At 39.5% G+C, this 24,100-nt stretch overlaps 1 protein-coding gene across 1 annotated transcript; it reads left to right on the top strand.

Moving 5' to 3' along the window:
- The first annotated feature begins 12,779 nt into the window (after positions 1-12,779).
- On the top strand, positions 12,780-22,598 carry LOC142176147 (thiamine pyrophosphokinase 2-like). The gene is made up of 7 exons (XM_075243230.1): positions 12,780-12,912; positions 13,011-13,103; positions 13,286-13,292; positions 13,831-13,903; positions 14,886-14,984; positions 21,993-22,242; positions 22,465-22,598. Exons 1-7 carry the CDS (start codon positions 12,780-12,782, stop codon positions 22,596-22,598), a joined length of 789 nt encoding a protein of 262 aa, XP_075099331.1.
- The last annotated feature ends 1,502 nt before the right edge of the window (positions 22,599-24,100 follow it).

Below are 24,100 nucleotides of genomic sequence, written 5' to 3'. Positions count from 1 at the left end.
CTAAGTTCAGTTTTACCATAGGAGACGCACTTCCTAAGTTCAGTTCTACCAATAGGAGACGCACTTCCTAAGTTCAGTTTTACCATAGGAGACGCACTTCCCAAGTTCAGTTCTACCAATAGGAGACGCACTTCCTAAGTTTATTGTACCCACAGGAGACGCACTTCCTAAGTTTATTGTACCCAATAGGAGACGCACTTCCTTAAAGTTTAGTTTTGCCCATAGGAGACGCACTTCCTAAGTTTACTTTTATCCCATAGGAGACGCACTTCCTAAATTAAGATTTCCCATAGGAGACGCATTTCCTAAATTATTTTCATTCATAGGAGACGCACTTCCTAGTTCAAAATCATTAAGGTTTCACCCATAGGAGACGCACTTCCTAAGACTATTTAACCCCTAGGAGACGCACTTCCTAAGTTTAATTTCGTGCATAGGAAACGCACTTCCTGAATTAAGTTTACTTTAGGAGACGCACTTCCTAGTTTGGCTTTTTCAGGTTATACTTTTACTTTAGGAGATGCACTTCCTAGTTTGGCTTTTTCAGGTTATACTTTATTTCAGGAGACGCACTTCCGGAATTGAGATTTCACCCTTAGGAGATGCACTTCGTAGTTTGATTCATTTTGAGTTCGACCATAGGAAACACAATTCCTAGTCTAGTTCTTTGAAGTTTTCACACTTAGGAGACGCACTTCCTAGTTTAGCTCATTCTGATTCAACCATAGAAGAAGCACTTTCTAGTTTGAGTCATTGAGGTTTATTTTAGCAGACGCATTCGCTAGCAAGAGTTTTTGGTTTTACTCGTAGGAGATGCACATCCTAGTCTAGTCTTTAGTTTACTCTCATCATTGCATCAGTAGTATAAATAGGTTACAATTTTGCTAACGACTCAAAAATTTTCCCAATGCAAACTGGGTTAGGAAATTTTCGTTTGTTTTGTTCGTTTTGGTTGTAGGATCCCGCCTGGAGAATAGAGGTTGTTAAATTCAAGTGTTGAAGTTGGGAGCCCGCCCAGATAACAGAGGCATACATTTCAGTCTTTACTTTTCAAGTGTCGAAGTTGGGAGCCCACCCATAATAACAGAGGCATACATTTCAAGATCAAGTCAGAAGACAATAAAACAGAGGGTTACAACAAGAATCTCCAGCAGGAAACAATAAAATCTCAACACCGGAAACAGAAGGTTGCAACAAGAGGTCCCAGCACAAATTCAGGCGCATGAGTCAAAAGGAAGAAAAGAGGCGTCTTGAAAGAAGCAGTTGGTGAACATTAAATCATGCCCAGCATAACAAGTCTGATGAAGAGAGCCGTACCCACCAGAGGAACCGCCAAAAAGCTTGATGAAGAAAGCCATGTCCCTAGCGGACCGAGCAAAATGATGAAAACTGGTATTCAGAAAAGCAAAAGGCCAGTATCATGCCCAAATTCAAGAAAGAAAAGCACCGGAGGATACACAAGCCGACAAGAAAGCAAGGCAACAAGAACAAATTTTAGTCTAGCCTAGCTTCTTATTTTCTTTTAAGCACGGTGTAACAAGGAGATCGGTAAGCAGTGATAACAGCATGCAACAACTGTAACATTGCAGTCCCACGGTAGTCCCAGCTACCAAAGCTTCCCGAACTACATTAACCTGATTCCCCTTTAGCCAGGGATATGTAGGAAACCTTTGAAGCAAAGGTTCGGTTAAATCTTTTTCAAAAAACGCTTCACACGGAGTACTCGGATGGGCAAAAATCGCTCGCTTTATCTTTGCACGAAAACCCTTCGTGTCTCCGGGCAAAGAGGGGCAGCTGTAAGCACGTGATTTTTGTCCTATGTGAGAAATACTCCCAAAAAATGCAAAATAAAATGATTTTCCTTGGTGTGCAATTTTGAGTATTTTTGTGATATTTTTGGATAATTATTTGTATTTGTTTGTGTTTGCTTATTTGTTAAATTAATAAAAAAATATAAAAATATGTCTCATTTTGCATGTAGGATTTAATTCTACAATTGTTAGTAATTAAATTAGTTTTACAAAAATTAAAAATTACAAAAATAGGCACCTTTTGCATTTTTAGCATTTAATGTCCAAATATACAATTTTATGCTTAATTATTACTTAATTGTGCGTTAATTGTTATTGGGAGTTAATTTGCGCTTTTATAACTTAATTTAGTTCTTAATAATAATTTAAGTACTTTTATAATTTAGTTTTAGAAAATAAAAGAAGAAAAGAGAACAAAAATACAAAAGAAAATCGGATTGGGCCACTTCTTCAATTGTAAGCCAAAGGCCCAAAAAATTGCCCAATCTTCTCCACGACCCAGTCCACTTCAGACCGGGTCGACCCGGTCCGCCCCATGACCCAAATACCCAACACCCCTTTTTCATTTTGTCAAAACACAAAACAAAACAAAAAAATAAAAAAACCCAAAAACCCTAAAAACCTAAACTAACCCATCCGCCCCTTCCCTATCTTCTTCTTCCCCAAACTCAAAAAACTCCTCCAAAGCTCCAACCAAGCATCCATGGCTGCCCAGCTTCCCGTCCCAAACACCACCAAATGACACAACCTCCTTCGCGTTCAAACGACCCCAGCCCTATCCGCCATTGATGAAGCTCGTCGAGCTCAAGCTTGAGCTCGACGTCCATGTCGCTGCTGCTTCTGTTTCAACCAAACAACCTGCTACTCCTGCCTTCTACTTCATCGTCCAAACAACCAAACGACCACAGCCTCGACGAGTCAGCTGTTGTTCGAAGCTCCCATCGCCGCTGCTCGTCACGGCCAAGCTCGCACGCTGCCATCGGGTCCAGTACCGTTTCGCCATGGACGTCGTCGACCAGTTGCTTCTGCTTGCTGCGTCGACCAGCTTCACGGCTTCATCTTCCCCATGGCCAAACGACCTCCGTTACTGCTTCGCTTCTCCGAGCTTGGGCATCACCATGGCCAGGCTGTCGCCGGACTGCTGCTGCTCGACGTCCAGTTCCTCCGAGCTGCTGCTGTTCATCACTTCTCCTTCGTCCAGCTGCTGTATCTTCAGACGAGCTGCTCGTTTGAGTTTTAGTCGAGGTCGTCGAGCGTCGTTTTGAGTTCGTCAAGTTTACAAGGGAGGTGAGTTCGTCGTTGAGTCCGGACAGATTTATTCCCATTTGAGTTTTGTCAAAACAGTTCATACATATGTCGTGTTGATCCGGTTAGTAGTTTTTGAATTTTATGTTTGTCCGTATTTTGTTTTGATATTTTCGAATCTAAAATCGGCAAATGTTTGTTTTGTTTATCGTTTGAATTAATTTTTAGTTCATGTTCATGTGTTGTTTGTTAAATTAATTTTTCAGATTTCAAATGGAAGTTAATTAGTTATTTTTCATGTTTATTTCATGTTTGTATTGTTGTTTAAGTGAATATTTGTTAGTTTTATGTTTGTTAGATTCAAATTGAAATTTAATTAATTATTTCTTCAATTTGTTTCATGTTGTTTCCAGAAAATATTAATGTTGTTTGAATCGTTAGAATCCGTCATGTGTGTTGCTTAAAAACAGATTTAATTCATGTTCATCTTTGTTTGAAGTTCATGTTTAAATCCAGCGATTTAAGGTGAGTTTATGTTTGTTTTGATTTGTTAGTTTAATTTGAATCATGCATATTGTTGTTTGTATTATTGTCTCTTTGTTCATCCATTAATGGTCTAAATTAACCAGGATTGGTTCCCGATATGGTTGATTTATTTCCATTAATTTGGAGTTTGTGTTGTTCATCGTGTTCATGTAAATTGTTGTTGAAGATTGTTGAGAAATTGGTCATCTTGACTATATTTTGGTTGAGTTATGATTAATTGATTGTTTAGAGCAGAGGGGTAATTTGGTAAATTGCATTGCATTCGGGGGGTAGATGTGTAATTGCAATAAGGTCGGAAGGGTAGTTTTGTAATTGAACATTATTTTGATTCTTTATGTTAAGCATGGGGGACAAATATAATGGGGTGGGGTTTTTGATGTACTTGTTTAATATAATGGGGGACAAGACAAAACATAATGGGGAGGAATCTTGTACTTATTTAATATAAGCATGGGAGACAAATTATAATGAGATTGTGTGGATGTACTTATTTAATGTAGGCATGGGGGACAAAATTTAAAATAAAGAAGACATTTAATAGTGGGCCAAAGCATGCCATTGGGGGAATAATTTTGGGATTGGGAATGGAAGACTTGTCTTGCTATATATAGAGTCATTCTTGACATTAAAAAGGGGACTAGAACTTGAACATTCAGAGAAAAAGGGTGGAGATTATTGAGAGATTTTTTTTATACTTGAGAGTTGACATACTTTTATACTTGAGAGAGTTTGTGATAGTAAAAGAGAAAGACAATTTGAACTTTCACTCGAACAATTCTGTTTGCTTTTCTTCGTGTGTTATTCAAAAGTCAGAAACTACTGCATCTCGTATCTTTTCTCTCTTCTGCTTTGACTGCGATTGTACTTTTGCACTGTTGAGTTTTCAATCTGTTACTGGGTCATTCTACTGGTTGTTACTGGTTTTGCGGTGTTGCTGAACCTGCTTGTTGCCGCGTTATTACTGTTGCTGACTCCTACTTCTTTTGTTCTTGTACTGCTATTTCCAGGTACACATTTGTACACTCTTGGCTTGAAGCGAAAAATGAAATATTAATCAGGCTCTTGTTCCTGTTGAATTCTTTTGTTTGGATCTGTGTTTGAATATTAATTTTTCTCTCTTTGTATAAAAATGTAGTCGATTAATTAACGAGTAATGAAGCTGCATATGTATGATTTCTTCATCTAATAATGCTAGTTTAAAGTATTTGAAGAATAGTTAATCTGCTTTGATATTATTGTGTATCCATCTCATGTTCTAGCATTAGTAAATAATAGAATATAAAAATGAAAGCAGTTTTTCTTTGTACAAACTCGATCGCAATTTTCCAATCGCATTAGCCGTAAACTAATAACTAATAAGTTACGTTTTCAGCATGTAAATAATTAAGAGATTTTCTTTTATTTTAGAGATGAACTTAATAGAAAATATAGTCATTATAGGTTTATCCTTTAAAATAAAATGAGACGAGCCTCGCCAAATAAATCACAAACCGTCGGGGCCCTCAATAAAATACATAACCATTGAATAGACTTTGGATTTGGCCGTTTAATGAACCTTCACGGCCTCTTCCTAAAATAACAACACGTTAGACTCTTTAGGACGCGCCCTAATAAATCTTACCTTCTTAAACTCGGGTGCACATTTATGTGACCCAAATCCAATTCTCAACGGAGTTGAAATGTGTTTCTAATCACGGGTACATTGATTGTGACGTGGTTCGAGATGCGTGTCCATGACGTTGAAAATTCATTTTAAAAAATAAGAATGAGATGAGCCTCGCCAAATAAAATATAAATTGCGGGGCCCTCAGTAAATATTTGCTTTAAAAATTGTTTAGACTTCGGGATGGACCGTTTAGTAAAATTTCACGGTCCTACCCAAAATAAATACGCTAGTCTCTTTAGGCGCGCCTTTAATAATTTAATTTCCTTAAACTCGGGTGCACATTGATGTGACCCAAATCCAAATCTCAACGGAGTCAAAGCGTGTCGATGACCACGGGTACATTGATTGTAACGTGGTTCGAGATACATTTTATAACGTTGCAATTCTTGATAAAAATAACGGTAAATGATAAAAGCGATTGAAAGATAAAATTTGCACATAAGTTCATATTGTATTTAAAATCAGATAAATAAGCCAAATATAACAGTTGAGCGACCGTGCTAGAACCACAGAACTCGGGAATGCCTAACACCTTCTCCCGGGTTAACAGAATTCCTTATCCGGATTTTTGGTACGCAGACTGTAATATAGAGTCATTCTTTTCCTCGATTCGGGATTCAAATTGGTGACTTGGGACACCCTAAATCTCCCAAGTGGCGACTCTGAAATAAATAAACCAATCCCGTTTCGATTGTCCTTTAATTGGAAAAAACTCCCTTGCACCCTCTCGGGTGCGGAAAAAGGAGGTGTGACACCCGTCTTCGGAGTTGTCGGGTCTATATGTTTTGTGTATATCTTGTGTATGTATGTAGATAGGTTATGGGTAGGTCGCGGCCCTGTTCCGATCACCGTACATCCATCAGTAGAGGCTTGTAGACATATCATGTTAGTTAGTGCAATATATTGGGCTTATAGGCCCTGTACGTATATTTTGTTGGCTTGTCAGATATAGTAGTTATGACGACCTTGCCGGCCCAGCTTTATGTTGACATTTAGTTAGCGTTAGTCTCTATTTAGTTTTATATTTTGCTTCGCAAATTGTCTTGCAATGTGGCCCCTGGCCAAAGTATGACATTATATGTCCAGAATTCTTGAGTCGCAAGTTGGTACGCAAGGATAGATGAGGAACCGGGTGCCGGTTTTGCCCCCAGGCTCGCGGCGTGACAAAAGTGGTATCAGAGCAGTTCTTTCCTAGGGAGTTTACAAGTCGTGTCTAGTATGGTCTTGTTTATAGATGTATGGTGCACCACATTATATAAGTAGAGGACTACAAGGCATTTAGGCTTGGTTACCCTTCTTTCAAATTTAAATCGTATTGTAGAGCTGAGTTATAGGAAATTTGAGTTAAACTTACGTGTTGGCGTTTGCATGCACAAATGACGATAACTAGGAAGGCTACGTCTAGCCAGAGGAGAGAGACAACAGTAGGTGAGGGGACCAACAGGGTACCCCCAGTAGATGGGGCCCAATCGGAGGCCCAGGGAGAGACCCCTACTCAGCCATTACTGGTTCCTCCGCCACTTGAGGAGATTCCTAGGGAGACCGTACATCCAGTTCTCCATCCGCTTCCATCAGATCAGGACTTGAGGAGAGCGGTGCATTTGTTGGCACAGTTGGTAGCTACACAACAACAGGCTAGGGCATCCACTAGTGCAGGACCTTCTGAGGGATCTGAGAGTTCAAGGGTCCGAGAGTTTATTGCTTTGGGTCCCCCAGAGTTCACTGGGACAGATCAGAGGTATGACTCGCAGGATTTCATAGATCAGCTTCATAGGATCTTTCGGGTTATGCATGCCACAGAGAAAGAGGCAGTTGAGCTAGCAGTTTTTTGACTCAAAGATATAGCCATCCTTTGGTACGAGGGATGGGAAAGATCCAGGGGATGTGATACACCTCTCGCTATTTGGGAGAATTTTTCAGATGCCTTCCTTGACCAGTATTTACTGCGGGAGATCCGACAGACCCGAGTCGATCAGTTTCTAGCCCTCAAGCAAGGCAATATGAGTGTTCGAGAGTATAGTCTCTGTTTTGACTCATTGGCCAGATATGCACCATCCATACTTGCTACTATGCGGGACAAGATCGACAGGTTTATAGCAGGGTTGACCCTAGAGTTGACCGAGGCATATGGCACCGCTGCATTACAGGATAGTATGGATATCTCCCGGATTCAGGCATTTGCCCAGAATATAGAAAGGGGTAGATGTCGGCAGCAGGGTACGGAGAGGATTGAGTCAGAGCAATGTAAAAGGATGAGATTTGCCAGATCTCAGGAGAAGTCTCAGGGTAGTTATAGGCCTAGTACTTCGAATGACCACCTAGACCTCCGCCACCTCAGTCACAGGGTTACAGGCATGACCGTTATATTTAGTTAGGACCAGGTGAGAGCTCCCAAGCGTCATGTTTGCAGCGACAATGAGGTTCTGGGTAGATATGACCATTTTCGCTGCGGTGGGCCATCTATGGTAGAGGACACTTGGGCCAATGCCGAGCCGGTTTAGATGCTTGTTATACATGTGGACGTCCGGGGCATATGATGCGAGATTGCCCAAATAGAGATTTGGGGGGGGGGGCGCAACCAGCGAATTCAGCAATAGGATCATCTATGTCAGTGCATCCTTCAGGGCGCGAGTCTCAGTCTTTGGCTGGTAGAGGTCAAGGAAGAGGTAGAGGTTCCAGTTCAGGTGGTAACCAGAATCGTAGCTATGCATTAGCGGGTCGACAGGACCAAGAGTCTTCACCAGACGTTGTGACAGGTATGTTGACCATTTGCTCTCATGATGCTTATACCTTGATAGACCCAGGATCTACTTTGTCGTGTATTACCCCATTTGTCGCGGGGAAATTTGGTATAGTGCCTGAAATACAAAGTAATCCTTTTGCGATATCTACACCAGTCGGAGAATCTATTATTGCTAGATGGGTTTACCGAGGTTGTACGGTGTCAATTTGTGGTCGTCAGACCTCAGCCGACCTAGTTGAGCTAGAGATGTTGGATTTTGATGCTATCATGGGCATGGACTGGTTGGCAGCTTGCTATGCCACAGTTGATTGTCGAGCAAAGATAGCTAGATTTCATTTTCCGGGTGAGCCCATCCTTGAATGGGTAGGTAATACAGCGACACCTAGAGGTAGATTTATTTCCTATATGAAGGCGAGGAAAATGATCGCAAAAAGGTGCATTTATCATATTGTGCGAGTTAAAGATGCAGATGCTGAGATACCTACACTTCAGTCTATTACAGTAGTCAAAGAGTACACAGATGTATTTCCAGATGAACTTCTAGGTATTCCTCCAGAGCGAGAAATTGATTTTGGCATCGATTTGCTTCCGGGAATGCAACCAATATCCATCCCTCTGTATAGAATGGCACATGCCGAATTGAAGGAGTTGAAGGAGCAGTTAAAAGATTTGCTAGAGAAAGGTTTCATCAGACTCAGTACCTCACCTTGGGGTGCACCGGTACTATTTGTACGGAAGAAAGATGGCTCATTGAGGATGTCTATCGATTATAGGCAACTGAACAAGGTAACTATTAAGAATAAATATCCACTTCCAAGGATAGACGACTTGTTTGATCAGTTGCAGGGAGCTAGATGCTTTTCAAAGATAGATTTGAGGTCGGGTTACCACCAGGTCAGAGTTCGGGAGAAAAATATTCCCAAGACAGCTTTCAGGACCCGATATGGCCACTTCAAGTTCCTTGTCATGTCCTTTGCATTGACGAATGAACCTGCCATATTTATGGACTTGATGAATAGCCTATTTTGGCCATATTTAGATCTATTCGTGATAGTCTTTATTGATGATATTCTGGTTTATTCACGTTCAGAGGATGAGCATGTGGACCACCTGCGAGCAGTACTCCAAACCCTCCATGATAGTAAATTATATGCTAAGTTTTCTAAATGTGAGTTCTGGTTGAAGTTTGTAGCGTTCTTAGGGCACGTTGCATCCGATGGAGGTATAAAGGCAGACACTCAGAAGATTGAGGCGTGAAATCCTGGCCTAGACCTACCACTCCAACAGAGGTTCATAGCTTTCTAGGCTTAGCAGGATACTACCGGAGGTCTGTAGAGGGTTTTTCTTCTCTTTCGGCACTATTAACAAAGTTGAGGCAGAAAGCAACTAAGTTTCAGTGGACGGAGACTTGCGAGCGGAGTTTCTAGGAGCTTAAAAACATGTTGACTTTAGCGCCAGTTCTAGCACTTCCAGAGGGTCCAGATGGTTATGCCATATATTGTGATGCCTCAGGTGTCGGGTTAGGATATGTCCTGATGCAACATGGAAAAGTAATTGCGTATGCTTCAAGGCAGTTATGGAAGCATGAGCGGATTTATCCGACCCACAACCTCGAATTAGCTGTGGTTGACCATGCACTTAAGATATGGAGGCATTATTTATATGGCGTTCATGTTGATGTATTCGAAGATCATAAAAGCCTGCAATACATCTTCAAGCAAAACTAGTTGAATTTGCGACAGAGGTGATGGCTTGAGTTATTGAAAGATCATGATGTTAACATTCTCTACCATCCAGGGAAAGCTAATCTTGTAGCAGATACCTTAAGTCGCTGATCTATGGGTAGCTTAGCACATGTAGAGGCCGAAAAAAGACGATTAACTACAGAGATTAATCAATTGGCTTGTTTGAAGGTTCGGTTAGTAGATTCTGGCAATGGTGGAGTTGTACTCCAAAGTACTGCAAAATCATCTCTCGTAGCTGAAGTAAAGGAGAGGCAGTACGAGGACCTAGAGTTGGTTGAGTTGAGAGAGCGAGTTCCGTAACAGAAGAAGCCGTTGTTAGAACTCAAGGGAGATGGGGTTCTCAGAAACATCGGTCGTTTGTGTGTTCCAGATGTAGCAGGGCTACGAGACAGGATTATGTCAGAGGCACATTATTCGTGGTACTCTATTCACCCTGGGTTGACGAAGAGGTATCATGACATTAAGGATGTGTATTATGAAGATGTATAGTTTGAATTCTTATGATGAAGCGGGCAAACTTGTTGGGATTAACTGGAGGAGTAATTACAGATTATTTTATTGGCCTCCATATGTCTGTTCCGTTGAATGGTTTTTATTTACTTTGGATAATATTTTGGCTTTGTTGAGTACTTCTACCACCTCAACAACTGGCCTCTCTGACGGGATTGCCCGCAAATGCTTTCATCTGCGAATTGTGATCACGTCTTGGCATAAGGTCATCGATATCCATGGACTAAAGTTAGTGCTAAAGTTAATTTGTGTTTGTATTACTGGGACGACTATTTAGGAGCCTGTGTGAAACTCTCTCCTATTAATTGTTAGGTGGGATTTTATTATGGTTCCCCATTCATTCCCAGTTGGTCATTGTTTTTGGTCATTGTTTCTCCTTTGGGTGGTTGCCATGACCATAAATTTCATAACTGATACTGACCTGTCATAGTCAAATTGACATTGTCTAGCTTTATTTGCGTGGTTTCATTTTGCTGTATCAGTATCAGCTAGCTCTCTGCTTTGACCAATAGATCTTAAGCTATGCTTATTTAATGCTATTTTTATTATATATTTTTGTTATATTTGTGTAGCTTTCCCTCTTCCTTTCTTAATGTTACTGTTGACAATTGTAATTCCACTTAAATTTTCCAAGGTCATCAGTGTAAGAAATTAGAGAGCAGCTAGTTAAGTTTGATATCTTGTTAGAATTTTGTGACTACTTCATTTAAAAGCTTTGGTTATTAGAGGGTGCAATTTAATTACTTAGTAATGTCTTCAGCACCAATGTTTGCATAAAGTACGGAAAATGTTGATATTTCAAGGGAAAGTATTCTTCGTTTTCTAAAGTGTATAGTTTCATTGATGCCATATTCACTACTTATAGATGAATAAAGATCTCAACGATCATGGCGGAGCTAAACAGAAATTAGAGATCGTATTGGAAACTAAGTAAACAATGGGGAAAGTAAAAGAAAAGTGCAAAACTTCACAAGTCACAAACTAAGATGGTTCAGTGCGGTCGAAGAAGAGGACTAAAGTCGAGTCTGAAATTTGGCCTTTATGCCAACCTGAAAAGGTAAATTGCGGAAGAGAAAGGAACAAGTGATTTAGTAGTGAGCAAAATGACCTTTAGGTTACAACTTGTGATTACTAGTATAGTTGTAATTGTTGTATTTAGCCACCTGACTTTTCCCAACTCCCAAAGGCTTTTAGGTTAATTTGTCTGATGAAGTAGAATACCTCTTGGGATTATACAAAAAGCAGGCCAGATTTACTGTTTACTTTTTCTAGCCGATGTACAAAGATTATACACATATTATATATGAATTTTACATATATTATACATCCGCCAGATTATTTTTAGTTTAAAAAATTAGGTGGACTACTATTTGAGTTAATTCTTCATATTTCTATTGCGGGGTAATGCCACGACGATTAATTTTTTTGGGATAAGAAGAAATTACCAGAGTTTGTGTCTATTTCCTTTCACGTAGGTCATAATAGAGTTGTTTGACCAAGTTTTTGGCAAGCTAAAAGTACTTGTTTGTGATCGAAAAAGGATTGTGGTGGAGTGATAAATATCTTTTATCCTTAACTAGAATCTCGGGTTCGGCCTAAGCATGGAGTTTATCTTTGTTTGGTTGCGCTTTACTCGGAATGTGGAACATTCCGGTGCATATTTGCATTTTATTGGATGTCAGCCAATACGAATACTAGACACCAAATGAAAAACAAACAAGAAAATATTTTTTGTGAAAAGTTGAGGTTATTTGGCCAACAAAAAAGTATTTTTGAACTGCAGTTATTCTGTCGTTGAAAAAAGCTAGAAGAAGAAGTAAAAAATTTATTCTTCAAAATAAAAAATATTCTTATCAATAACTTTCATTTACAAAAGTACTTCTTCATTTCAACAAGAAAATCAACCATTAAATTTGGTCTCTTCCTCTTTCATTGTATGTGTTTTTTTTTCATTATCTCTTCAACTCTTTTTTTGTGCTAATCATATCAAATCTCAAATAAAAGATGAAATATTTTAATTAAGTAAAACTGAAAAACTTAATCAAAGTCTCTAAAAATAAATCACTAAAAATTATTTTCTAAGATAATATTAAGCAAATGCGTACATCTCCTTCCTAACGTGACTTAAAATTTGGTTAAACACAACCACAAAATCTACCTGTAATAAAGGGGTTGACCAATCGAAATATTTCCACGAAGTTCTACATTCTACATTAAAATTACTTTTGTGTGAAATAATTATAGTGTTTGACCTGAAATTTCTTCCGTCTCAATTGTTGACCGCTTCTAATATTCTCTTTTCTTCTACCAATCTCGTCTTTAACCTCAATCCTTTGAGGTTTGTATAAGCTTGAGATTTAGAGCACCTTGTCTATACTAAATAATTTTAGGATTAAGACGTAGTTAATTAATCAATTTATTGATTGGTATATAATGGTGTTCGTATGTTTTCTCTTTCTTAATTGAAAAAACTGAAACAGCAAGGTGATTTTGAGGGGTGCAAGTTAGCAAAGATGGGGACGATGTCTCATTCATCTACTTTCCTCCTCCCAAATCTTCCTACCGACAACGGACCTGCTCTAACGTATGCGCTTGTTATCCTTAACCAACGCCTCCCTCGATTCACTCCTTTGCTCTGGGATCACGGTAATGGCCCCTGCGCCTTCCTTTTTTCAACCTTTTTTGAACTTCTTTGGTGCCTTGTAGTTTCCCTGAAAATGGTGGCATATGTTTGTTTTTTAGAGCAACACATGTTCATGTTTGCGCGGACGGTGGAGCAAATAGGGTGTTTGATGAATTGCCCCGCTTTTTTCCTCATGACGACCCTTCTGATATTCGTAAGAGATGATTCTGAATTCACTTACCACTTGCTCTTGTTACTAATTATACGTAGCAGCTTGTTGCTGGTTCATTCTTCAATCTCTAAACTTGTTTGCAAATTGGCAAAATAATAAGGAATAAAACCATAGGCGGAGCCACGATTTCAAGCTTATGAGTTCGAGATTTTTATCGTTTTAAGTTACTAGGTTCTAAATTAATAATTTATACATATTCAATGGATTTTTTTAGACAAATACAGGGTTCAAACCAAAGCTACTGGGTTCAGCCGAACCCTCTCCTGGCACTCTAGCTCCGCCTCTGAATAAAACAGGGATTTTTATAGGGCGAAGTATTTACTTTTTTCCACCATTTCGAGAAAAGAAAAATCTACTTTAAAAAAAGAGTATGAGTTGGTGTTAGGTTTGTTGCACTCCCCTCACGTGGGCCTTGATGTTTTTTTTCTTGGACCAGAATGTGCAAAAGGAAACTAAAACTTGGATTTTTGTTGGAGGAAAGAATGAGTTAATAAGTTACTATTTGAAAATTTTCATGCCATATTAGTAATCCAAGCATAGGACAAATACTGAGATTCAAGTTTGAGCTGTAAGTGAGTAAAAAAACACATGCAGATAATATGTAAAAGCATCAGAATTTCTCTTTTTCTTTTTTCACGATTTCTTAATATTTGGAAATTTTTATTTGTCGTCTTAGATTGAATTTGAGTGAACCATTATTTTTTTGCAGGTACAAGCCATATGCTATAAAAGGAGATATGGATTCAATCAGAACTGATGTTCTTGACTTTTATAGAGTCTTGGTAAGCTGGAGTTTGCTTGTGATGGTTCTCTAGTTTCTTAGCAAGTATGTTTTCCAATAAATTTTAAAAGCATCCACATTTTTATATTTATGTAGGGATAAGTGTAAGAGAACATCTAGTTTTGGAGAATAACTAATTTGCCTTAAAAGACAGAATATTTAGTGTTGAAATGAAATGGAACCTGAATGGTGTGGCAGAATAGATACATTGTATTGATGTAGTCGATCTCAATTAATTTGGATTGAGGCAGTCCTGATTGATATATACTTACAAGTCTCCCTTACTAGTATGATTTATCCTACTTTGAATTGAATCATCACTTTGTGTTAAATGCCGACCTCTAGGGACGTCAACCTTCAAAGAATTTGGTGTTTGACCTTACCGAAAGAATCTGGTGTTTGAACCCTTGGCCTTACAGAACCTTTGTGGTGGATCTTCTTTGATATGCAATGGAGTGGAGCTCCATGTGATAGTTTACCAAGTGTATGGTGTGTTAAGAGCTTCCCTGTCTTTCACCTTATCCGAGAGTGAGAAATTTGTTTACAGTACAATTGAGCTATGCAAATATATTCTTGAGTATGGAAGAGAGGCCCACTTTGTTAAAACCGTGTGGTTTCCAAATATATTGTTGAGTTCAAGTTTTTGCCCTGTGTACGAGCAGTTACCACACTTCTACTTACTAATTTTTGTGTAAAGATCAAGAGAATAATATCTGGTCTTGTTTAAATTATTTCTAATGTAGTATGTAATTAAACTTGTGCATTTTTTCATTTTCAAGCATGTTAGTGAGGATTCTAAGCTACCTGACTACATGCGTATATCATTTCAGTTACTAGATAGTTATTATATTTTTGGATATAATTAGCAATGTGGCTCAAGATCGTTCTTTGCCGTCTTGTTCTTGTGCAATATGTTTGTGCAATTCGCTACAAAGCATGGTTAGAACCATATTTTGAGGATGTATAGCTTGGTGACTTTGCAGGGGACCAAGATAATTGATGAATCTCATGATCAAGATACCACAGATCTTCATAAATGTGTTACATATATTCGTGAATTACTAAACCCAGAATATCCAAATGTAAGTTAAGCCTTTTAACATATCTCTGGAAATTTTTACCCTTTTCCATGTTTATTAATATGCTATATTCTAGTTTATATCCATTAAAAATATCTCTACACCAAATAATTGCTCAAACTATATCTGCATCTTTTCATTGTGGGATATTTGTGCTCTAATTGTTTCTTATTTATGATTATTTCTAATAATAGGATATTATTCATTTAGAATAGATATTTGAAATAAATAATTCATTAGAAAATCTTTCACATGGTGGATCAGATGTATTGCTTATTCGTCATTATTCAATCTGGGTTGGTATAAGCTTCATTTATTGCTTCTTTTACTCATTCCTTTAAAATGAAAGTGAAACTAGTTACCAGGGACACCATTGCATGCACAATCTTCAAGAAAGTGAGGATATAAAGTGGCAAGGTGTAGTAATCATCAATAAATTCAATAAGACCCTTTTAACCTCTTCCTTGTTATCCCCCCAAATTTGCTGCGTGAAAAAACCCTTCTATCCAAATTTAAAAAATGCTCTTAGGCACTCTCCCTGAGATTCTTTTCTCTTTTCTCCTTCCTAAGACTCTACCACCCCTATCAAGAGCCAAGCTTACCGCGACCAAACCCCAGTGAAACCCTCCGTCAACCGAGCTCTCACGCGCCACTACGCGCGGGCAACACGCCTGTTTCCCGGTGAGATCTCAGCCATGCGCCGGCGCGTGTGGCTATTTTCGGCAACTATTTCAAACTTTTTTCTTCAAACAACTTCTTCTCGAGGCTTTTCCGAGTCTCCCTGTCCCAGTTCCACCAAAATTCGGTGACTTTTTCTTTTTCCGGCCATTAAACCCCAAATTCCGGCGACTGTTTCAGTTGTTCAGTACCAGAAAACACCCTTCCCTCCCTATATTCTGCTTTTCACCTACTGTGACTACTGATTTTTCTATCCTTTGAGGCTTTTTCTGCTAGTGGTGCTACACACAGTGGCATTTCTACACCGAGCTCTAGTGACCTGCGCCCATCTTCGATGGTCGCTGCTTCAGGGGCAGCACCGACTATAGATGGTGTTGTTATTACACGGCCTCCCGCATCTGATGGACCCAACTCCATCGCCTCTTCATCTGCTTCTGGGCTTAGTTGTGTTGAGGATACACTTCAAGCTTCTTCTTTTTCTAGGAAGATTGTTGAGCATGCCCCATCTGATGTTAGTGCCGGACCAGTATTTCTAGTTAAGATGCCACCAAGGGTTCTATGCTCTCCCCCTTCCTGCCACCCTACTGGTATTTTTGGTCATTCCTATAGCAGCGGGGTGCTAATTTTAGAGATTTATATCCGTCAAGGAAAGGGTGAGAACCTTTCGGCACTTAAAGTTCCTATTGCTAACAATGCTATGGTCTTGTATTCCTCCAGTAGGGGCAAGGAAAGGGTATATATAGAAGACGTCTGTTTAATTTCGTCACAGACTGGAGGAGGGGATATGTCTTTCTGGATGGAGGATAAACTATTAAACTTTGAGAAGTTTCTAGGTGTTTCTTTTGAAGGGAAGGAAGATAAGGTGTTGGAACTGTTGAGGGAGATTGAGCAACAATCTTGTTATGATGGTGCAGGGAGAGAGTTGGGTCAAGGTGTTAAGCAAAATAATTTAGGGGATGTAGTAGTGTAACAGAGAAGGGGTCGGGTGTGTGACAGGGAGGAAGGGAGCTCGGTTAGAGGGGGTGGGGAGAAGAGGGATATTGTTTCTTATGGAAGTTAAGATTCTTTCATGGAATGTGAGGGGATGAATGACCCAAACAAAAGGGCCATCATCAAAGTGGGAGTTAGAGAGTGGGGTGCTAACCTAATTTGCTTTCAGGAGACAAAAATGAAAGTTTTGTCGGATGTGATTGTGAGGAGTGTCTGGGGAGGTAATTGGGCAAAATATGACTGGGTTCCAGCAACGGGAAGTGCTAGGGGCATTCTTCTAATATGGGATGATAGAAGCTTGGAAGTAAAGGAGATTAAGAAGGGAGTTTTTTCTTTAACAGCTCTTGTCAAAAATAGAATGAGTGAGGTGGAGTGGGGATTTCGGGGAGTGTACGGACAGGTAGGAGAAGTGTCCAAGGTATTTTTCTGGGAGGAACTGGCCAATATGATGGGGGAATGGGACATTCCATGGGTTCTAGGGGGAGACTTTAACACTATTAGATTCCCGTAGGAGAGATTAAGGTGTAGTATGATTTCAAGGGCCATTGAGGAGTTTTCCGACTTCATCAATGATCATTTTCTCATTGATCTTCCTCTGCCAAGGGAAAGGTTTACTTGGGCCAGGGCAGAGGATTCCAACTCAAGGTCTAGACTTGATAGATTTCTGATATTACCCTCATGGGATGAGCTGGTGCCGAATGTGCTGCAAATTCCTTACCTAGGCTGACTTCAGATCATTTGCCTATCTTGCTTGATGGATGCAGAGGGAGGGGTGCGTGCTCCCTTCTGATTCGAGAACAAGTGGTTGAAAGTGTTAGGATTTGGTGACAAGGTGAAGGATGGTGGACAAGCTACGGGGTATCATTCGAAAAAACTTAAATTGTTCAAGGGAGATATTATTAGGTGGAATAAGGAGGTTTTTCGGGAGGGTAGAGGTTAAATAAGGGAGCTTATGCATGAATTGGGGGATCTACAGAGAGAGGGGAAAGGGCGAGAGAGTTAGATGAATCTGAGAAAGTGAGACCGGGGGAGGTTAAGAGGGAAATAGTCGAGTTAGCAATAGCTCAGGAGACTAGTTGGCGACAAAATTTGAGGGCGCTATGCTTAAAAGAGGGGGATTCGGATACCAATTTTTTTCACAGGGTGGCGGTTGCAAATCGAAGGAGAAATTTCATAGAGTCCTTTTGTGGATGGGGAGAGGATTGAGGGAGATGAGGAGGTAAACGGAGCGATAGTGGGGTTTTATGAGAACTTATACAAAGAAGAAGTTAGTTGGAGGCCGACTTTGGGGGGAACAGAGTTCAACCACATAGGGGAGGGAGACAGTGAGTGGCTAGAAAGGGCTTTCGAGGAGTAGGAGGTGCACAAGGCTGTGTCGAGTTGTGCTGGTGATAAGGCCCCTGGCCCTGATGGTTTCTCCTTGGCCTTCTTCCAGCTCTGTTGGGACACCATCAAAGGGGAGTTGATGGAAGCCATTGAATAGTTCCATGTGAATGGTGTTTTCGAGAAAAGTATCAATGCTTCTTTTATTACTATTGTGCCTAAGAAAGAAGGTGCATCTTGTATCAGTGACTACATGCCTATTAGTCTCGTGGGGAGCATTTACAAGATTATTTCTAAAGTGCTTTCCAACAGACTCAAGAAGGTTTTTGATGTGTCTGTTTCGTCCTCCCAGAATGCGTTTGTGGAAGGTATGCGTTTGTGGAAGGTAGGCAGATCCTTGATGCAGCTTTGATGGCAAATAAACTTGTAGACCCTAGAAGGAAAAATAGAAATCACGGGTTACTATGCAAGTTGGACCTTGAGAAGGCTTTCGACCATGTCAACTGGGAGTTCCTGGATTTCATTATGATGCAGATAAGGTTTGGGGCAAGATGGAGGGGATGGATCAAGTTCTGCATTTCCTTAGTCAGATTCTCTGTCCTGGTTAATGGTAGCTCGTTTGGTTTCTTTGGCAGCTCCAGGGGTCTCAAGCAAGGAGACCCGCTATCCCCCATGCTATACATTCTAGTGATGGATGCTTTAAGTAAAATGATGGATCGTGCGGCGGGCAGAGGCTTCTTGAGAGGATTCTCAGCTTCGATCGGGGTTCCCAGTGCCCGAAGAGTCTCTCATTTGCTTTTTGCGGATGACACCCTAGTTTTCTGTGATCCCGATATGGATCAGTTGACCTACCTGAAGCAGGTCCTGCAGTGGTTTCAGATAGTATTAGTTCTTAAAATCAACCTCGACAATTGTGAAATTTTCCCTATGGGTAAGGTTGCTAACATTGATGCTTTGTCTTATGTTCTCAGATGTAAGATGGGCTCCCTTCCTACTACTTACCCGTGTCTCCCATTGGGCGCTTCGCATAAGGATAGTATAGTTTGGAATCCAGTGATCAAAAGGGTTGAAAAAAGATTAGCAGGCTGACAGAAATGATACTTGTCAAAAGGTGGAAAGGAAGTGCTCATTAAAAGCACTTTATCGAGTATGCCCACCTATTACTTGTACTTGTTGCAAGCTCGTGTGAGCATCACGAAAAAACTAGAGCGGCGTCAAAGGAATTTTCTTTCGGATGCAGCGGATGAAACTATAAAGTATGATCTAGTGAATTGGCAGACAGTCACTTCCCCAAAGAAGTAGGGTGGACTTGGAGTAAAAGATCTTAGGGTATTAAACAAAGTTTTGTTGGGGAAATGGCTGTGGAGATTCGGGGTAGAAGACCATACTCTATGGAGGGAGGTCATAATAGAAAAGTACGATTCCACGGGAGGGAGTTGGAGGACCAAGGCAATCACAACACATTTCAGGTGTGGCATGTGGAGGAGCATCGTTCAGTGGCAACATCTCTCACAGGGTGGGAGATGGAAGGAGAATCAATTTTTGGAATCATAGGTGGTGTGGAGAGGATACTCTGAGGGTCTCCTTCCACACGTCTTCAAAGTTTCAAACCATAAGGAATTGATGATCCAACAGATTCGTAAGGAGCATGAAGGGCGGGAGGGGGGGGGGTAGTGTGAGACCTCTCATTTAGAAGGAACATGCAATATTGAGAGATTGTGGAGCTCTAAGATTTATTGACACTACTATATAGGCAAGACAGACCCCAACCATCTTGTGATTCTTGGAGATAGGGTTTGCGTGGTGATGGTCTGTTCACCGTAAAGTCCTTATACCAAAGTATGTTGGTGAGAGAGGAGGCCTCTTTTCCATACTCCTCGATCTGGATTCCTAAGGCGCCCACGAAGGTGTGCTTTTTTGCATGGCTAGCGGCGAGGGGAGTGATTTTGACTGCTGAGAATCTGCGAAAAAGAGGAATTACACTTGTTAGTTGGTGCTATATGTGTAAAAGCTTAGGGGAAGATGTTGATCATCTTTTGTTGCATTGCCCTGTGTCCTCGGCTTTGTGGAAGGCGATCATGAACCTTTTTGGTGTTCAATTGGATGATGCCAAGTACTATAAAGGAAATGTTATATAGCTGGGCCGGTTTCCATAGGAAAAGAAAGCAAAAGGCGTGGAAGTTCGCCCCGTTAGCTCTCATGTGGATAGTTTGGGGGGAGAGAAATAGGAGAGCTTTTGAGGGGATTGAGTCTCCTTTTTCACATCTTAAGAATAGTCTTTTATCTTTGATCGCTTTATGGTTCACTCATATAGCCCCTATTTATATAGAAGATTGGGAGTCTTTTGTAGAGAATCGTGTTCTTATGTAAATTCTTTACTTTTTGGTATACTTCTTGTATACGAGAGTTCTCTCCCTTTTGATTAATACAATTTACCTTATTAAAAAAATCTTCCTTGTCATCTCTAGTTGGGTAGTTGTAAGGTTATTATGAAAAAAAAATGTGATATGCCTTTTCATATATAGTGGAAGTTTTCTACTTGTAAGCATGATTGGTCCAACTTCTATTATTTTTGCTAAACAAATATAGTAAAGTGTTTTGTAACCAATTGAACAATTAATTAAGGCGAAATGGCTTCCTGGCCACTTAAATTTGTAGGGCTTTTGAAAGCCGATACACAAACTTTCGTCTTTCCCATTTAAACACTCAAACTCGTGAAACCTATAACTAATAAACACCTTTGACCATTGACTATGCTTATGTGGCCGTAGCTTATCTTACGTGGACATAGTGCGTACAAGCCACATTCAAATGGCGCGTGTATCTGTTATTATTCATTAAAAAGATTGTAAAATAAAAAAACAGAAATTATAAGGAAAACCAAAAAAGAAGAAGAAAATGGTGGCTGGGTTTATTGACTCCGTTTTATTCCGCCGGTTCCTCCAAAAAAGAGAAATCAACCATGCAGCTAGACTGCCAGAATTTTTATCAATTCCTATGGGAGATAAATTGAGAGAAAAATTGAGGTCTATGAATGTTACCGGAAAAAGGACTAGATTTGAAGGTCGAGCTCCATCGGCTTCGACGACGGAGACAACGAATTTTCCAGGGGAGACGATGGGGAGAATTACAGTGAATGATGCTAGGAAAATTTTGAGGTTTTCTTAGTTAGAGAAAGTGAGATTGAGACTTAGAGATATGCCGATGAACTCCATTTCGTACTCTAAATTCGTTGAGATCTGTAGTGAAGTTTGTAGCAACAGAGAACAGGGTTTGGAGTTTGCAAAGATGTTGGACGATTCAGGCAGCGTCATCGTTTTTGGTGACGTCGTTTTGCTCCGTCCCCATCAGGTAAAAGTTGCATAGCTATGGTAAAGAAGAAAAAGTATAAATTAATAAATTTATTCTAGCACATCTATGGGGTTTGTTTCCCTTGACGTGTAACAATCCCATTGGTCATTTGCTGACTGGATGGACACATCTGTGAATATGTAATACACGCACGTAGGGTCAAAGGTCAAATGTGTTTATTAGTTAAGGGTTTCACGAGTTTGAGTGTTCAAATGGGAAAGTCCAAAGTTTGTGTATCGGCTTTCAAAAGCCTTACAAGTTTAAGTGTCAGGAAGCCATTTCGTCATTAATTAATTAACATCTCTACCACCACCTAAGGGTGCTGGATCAAACTAAAAGTTGACAAATGATAAACATTTCACAGGATGGCGAAGTATAAAATGGTATTAAAAGGAACAATATATTTGTTATTGTCTTTTTATGATTACCATTATTATTATTTTGAGTGGATCTACAAACATTAGAGAAAAGCCAATATTATAAATATATTGAGTGGAACAATATTACAACTCTAACATAGTAAAATGATAATTACAAGCACACACAGGGAGAGCCAAAATACAATTTAGCATAATCTCAAAGCAATTAGAAGATTATAGGACCCCATTACTGGAAAAATGTCATAATGTAGTTTCAGTGGGATTGACTTGTATCTGCTTGTAATTATAGTTGTGTATTCTAGCCACCGGAGCACTTGGTGGAAGGTTTGACCATGAGATGGGAAATATTAATGTCATATGCCGTTTCCCGCCCATGCTGATTATTCTTCTCTCTGATGACTGCCTCATCCAACTTCTTCCGAGTACACATCATCACAAGATTCATATCCAGTCCTCTATTGAGGGCCCACATTGCGGACTCATACCCATTGGAACGACTGCTGGAAGAACCACAACCACAGGTCTCAAATGGAATTTGGGTGAGCAGCTCCATCTACTCTTTTCTTATTAACTTTTAATATGGTAGTTTAGACTCAACCTGCCTCAATTTGTTATAGGTTGATGCTTTATATGTTGCATATCTCTATTTGTTTTTGGTTCAATACAAGAAGGATAAATTTCTCTCCAGATTTGATGTCATCATACTGGTGGTATCTACTTTTTCTACTAGACTAACTTGTGTTCACTTGGCTTTATTTTAGACAAGACAGAAATGAGGTTTAGTGGTTTAGTCAGTACATATAATATCGTGAAAGAGAACATAGTAACAATGCAATCTGACCTCCTATGGACGATTTCTATAAAAAAAAGAATGAAGGATGCATCTTGCAGATGACACAAATGAAGAGCCAAATTTTGCTAGATGAATCGTGGGTGCTGACCTCCATTTTCTGTTCAATTCTTTCCACATAAAGAAGTTTCACAGAGTTTGAAAATTGTTGGGGTTCTTAGTTTTTTTGGGAATACAGTATCTCTCCAGTCCGATTGTGTGCTGGCACACAACAGATTTCTTTGGCATCAAGTGCGTGTATTGCAGTAGTCTTGGGGAAACAAATAACACGGGGTCTTATGAGTAAAGAGTACTTGTGGGGGGTTAACTTTGATTATCAACTTCTGTTTATGTTCTTGATTCATTAAACACATTTGGTCCAGCAGTTCTCTAATCTTTTGTATACATAACTCTTTTACTATTATAATGAAACATGGAGAAGTAAATTTTTTATTTTACGGTGATACACTGACATGTTTACAGTTGGTAAATATGGAAGATTGCAATATAAATGAGAGAAAGGGTTCGCTCGTTCAATTGCTCGTAGAAAGGGATCGTTTGAAAATTGTTCCTAATGGTGTTTAATTCTCGGGAACCAACAAATCAGCATGCTTAAGAGGAACTACCAAATATTTGCTACTTAAAAATTAGAATGACCAGAAGATGGTAGACGATTTCGTTTTAGAAAATGTAACGGTGAAGAATCATATTCGAATCTGATTCCGCGAAAGGTGGAGTGCTAGCTCATGTCTCTCTTTAAGGTGTTATATGTTTATATGCACCAATAACATATATAGTATATCTCTCTGTCTTCGACATGAAAAGGAAAGATAATAAAGGTTAAAAGACACCAAGTGTGTGCGTAAATCAAGCATTTTAACCGAGTGACAAGTTGAAGCGCAAGTACATATCCGACAAACTTTGCTGCTCCTTTGAACCTTGCTACTTTACTATAGTTTTCTAAAATTGAATGAAAATATATCACTTGCACTTGAAACATAACTATGTTTAATATACAAAGACATGTCTATATTTTTGAGTAAACTTTTTTCGATTAAGACCAATACAATTTCTTTTGGAAAACACCAAAGTCCAAATGATATCGAGTAATGAATAATAATCTACTACTTGTGCAATAATAACAGTTGATATCGCGATTCAGTAGAGGAATGGACTATGAAAAAGAAAAAAGGATTATTTTTTCCAACTTTGAAAAGGAAAAAGGATTATTTTTTCCAACTTTCAGTTCCAAGTTAAAAATTCAACTAAAAAATATATAGTGGCATCGCTCGGACTTGAACCGGAGATCTTTAGGGGTCGTTTGGTAGGGTGCATAAGAATAATGTTGAATATGGTGTATTAGTAATGCTTGCATTAGTTATGCTGGTATGTGACGACCCGGCCAGTCGTCTCATGAGTTACCTCTCCATTTTCCCCTTATTTCTGCTTCTTTATGCTCCGTTATCCGTGTTTTATGTGATCAAGTTGATTAGTCTATGTTCGGAGAGGATTTGGTAAGGAATGAGACACTTAGTCTCTTTTAAGAAGGTTTGATTTGGAAAAGTCAA

Source organism: Nicotiana tabacum, chromosome 22, assembly GCF_000715075.1.
Source record: "Nicotiana tabacum cultivar K326 chromosome 22, ASM71507v2, whole genome shotgun sequence".
NCBI lineage: Eukaryota > Viridiplantae > Streptophyta > Magnoliopsida > Solanales > Solanaceae > Nicotiana > Nicotiana tabacum.
Note: the sequence above shows the minus strand (reverse complement) of the source record. Positions and strands in the feature narration are given on the sequence as shown.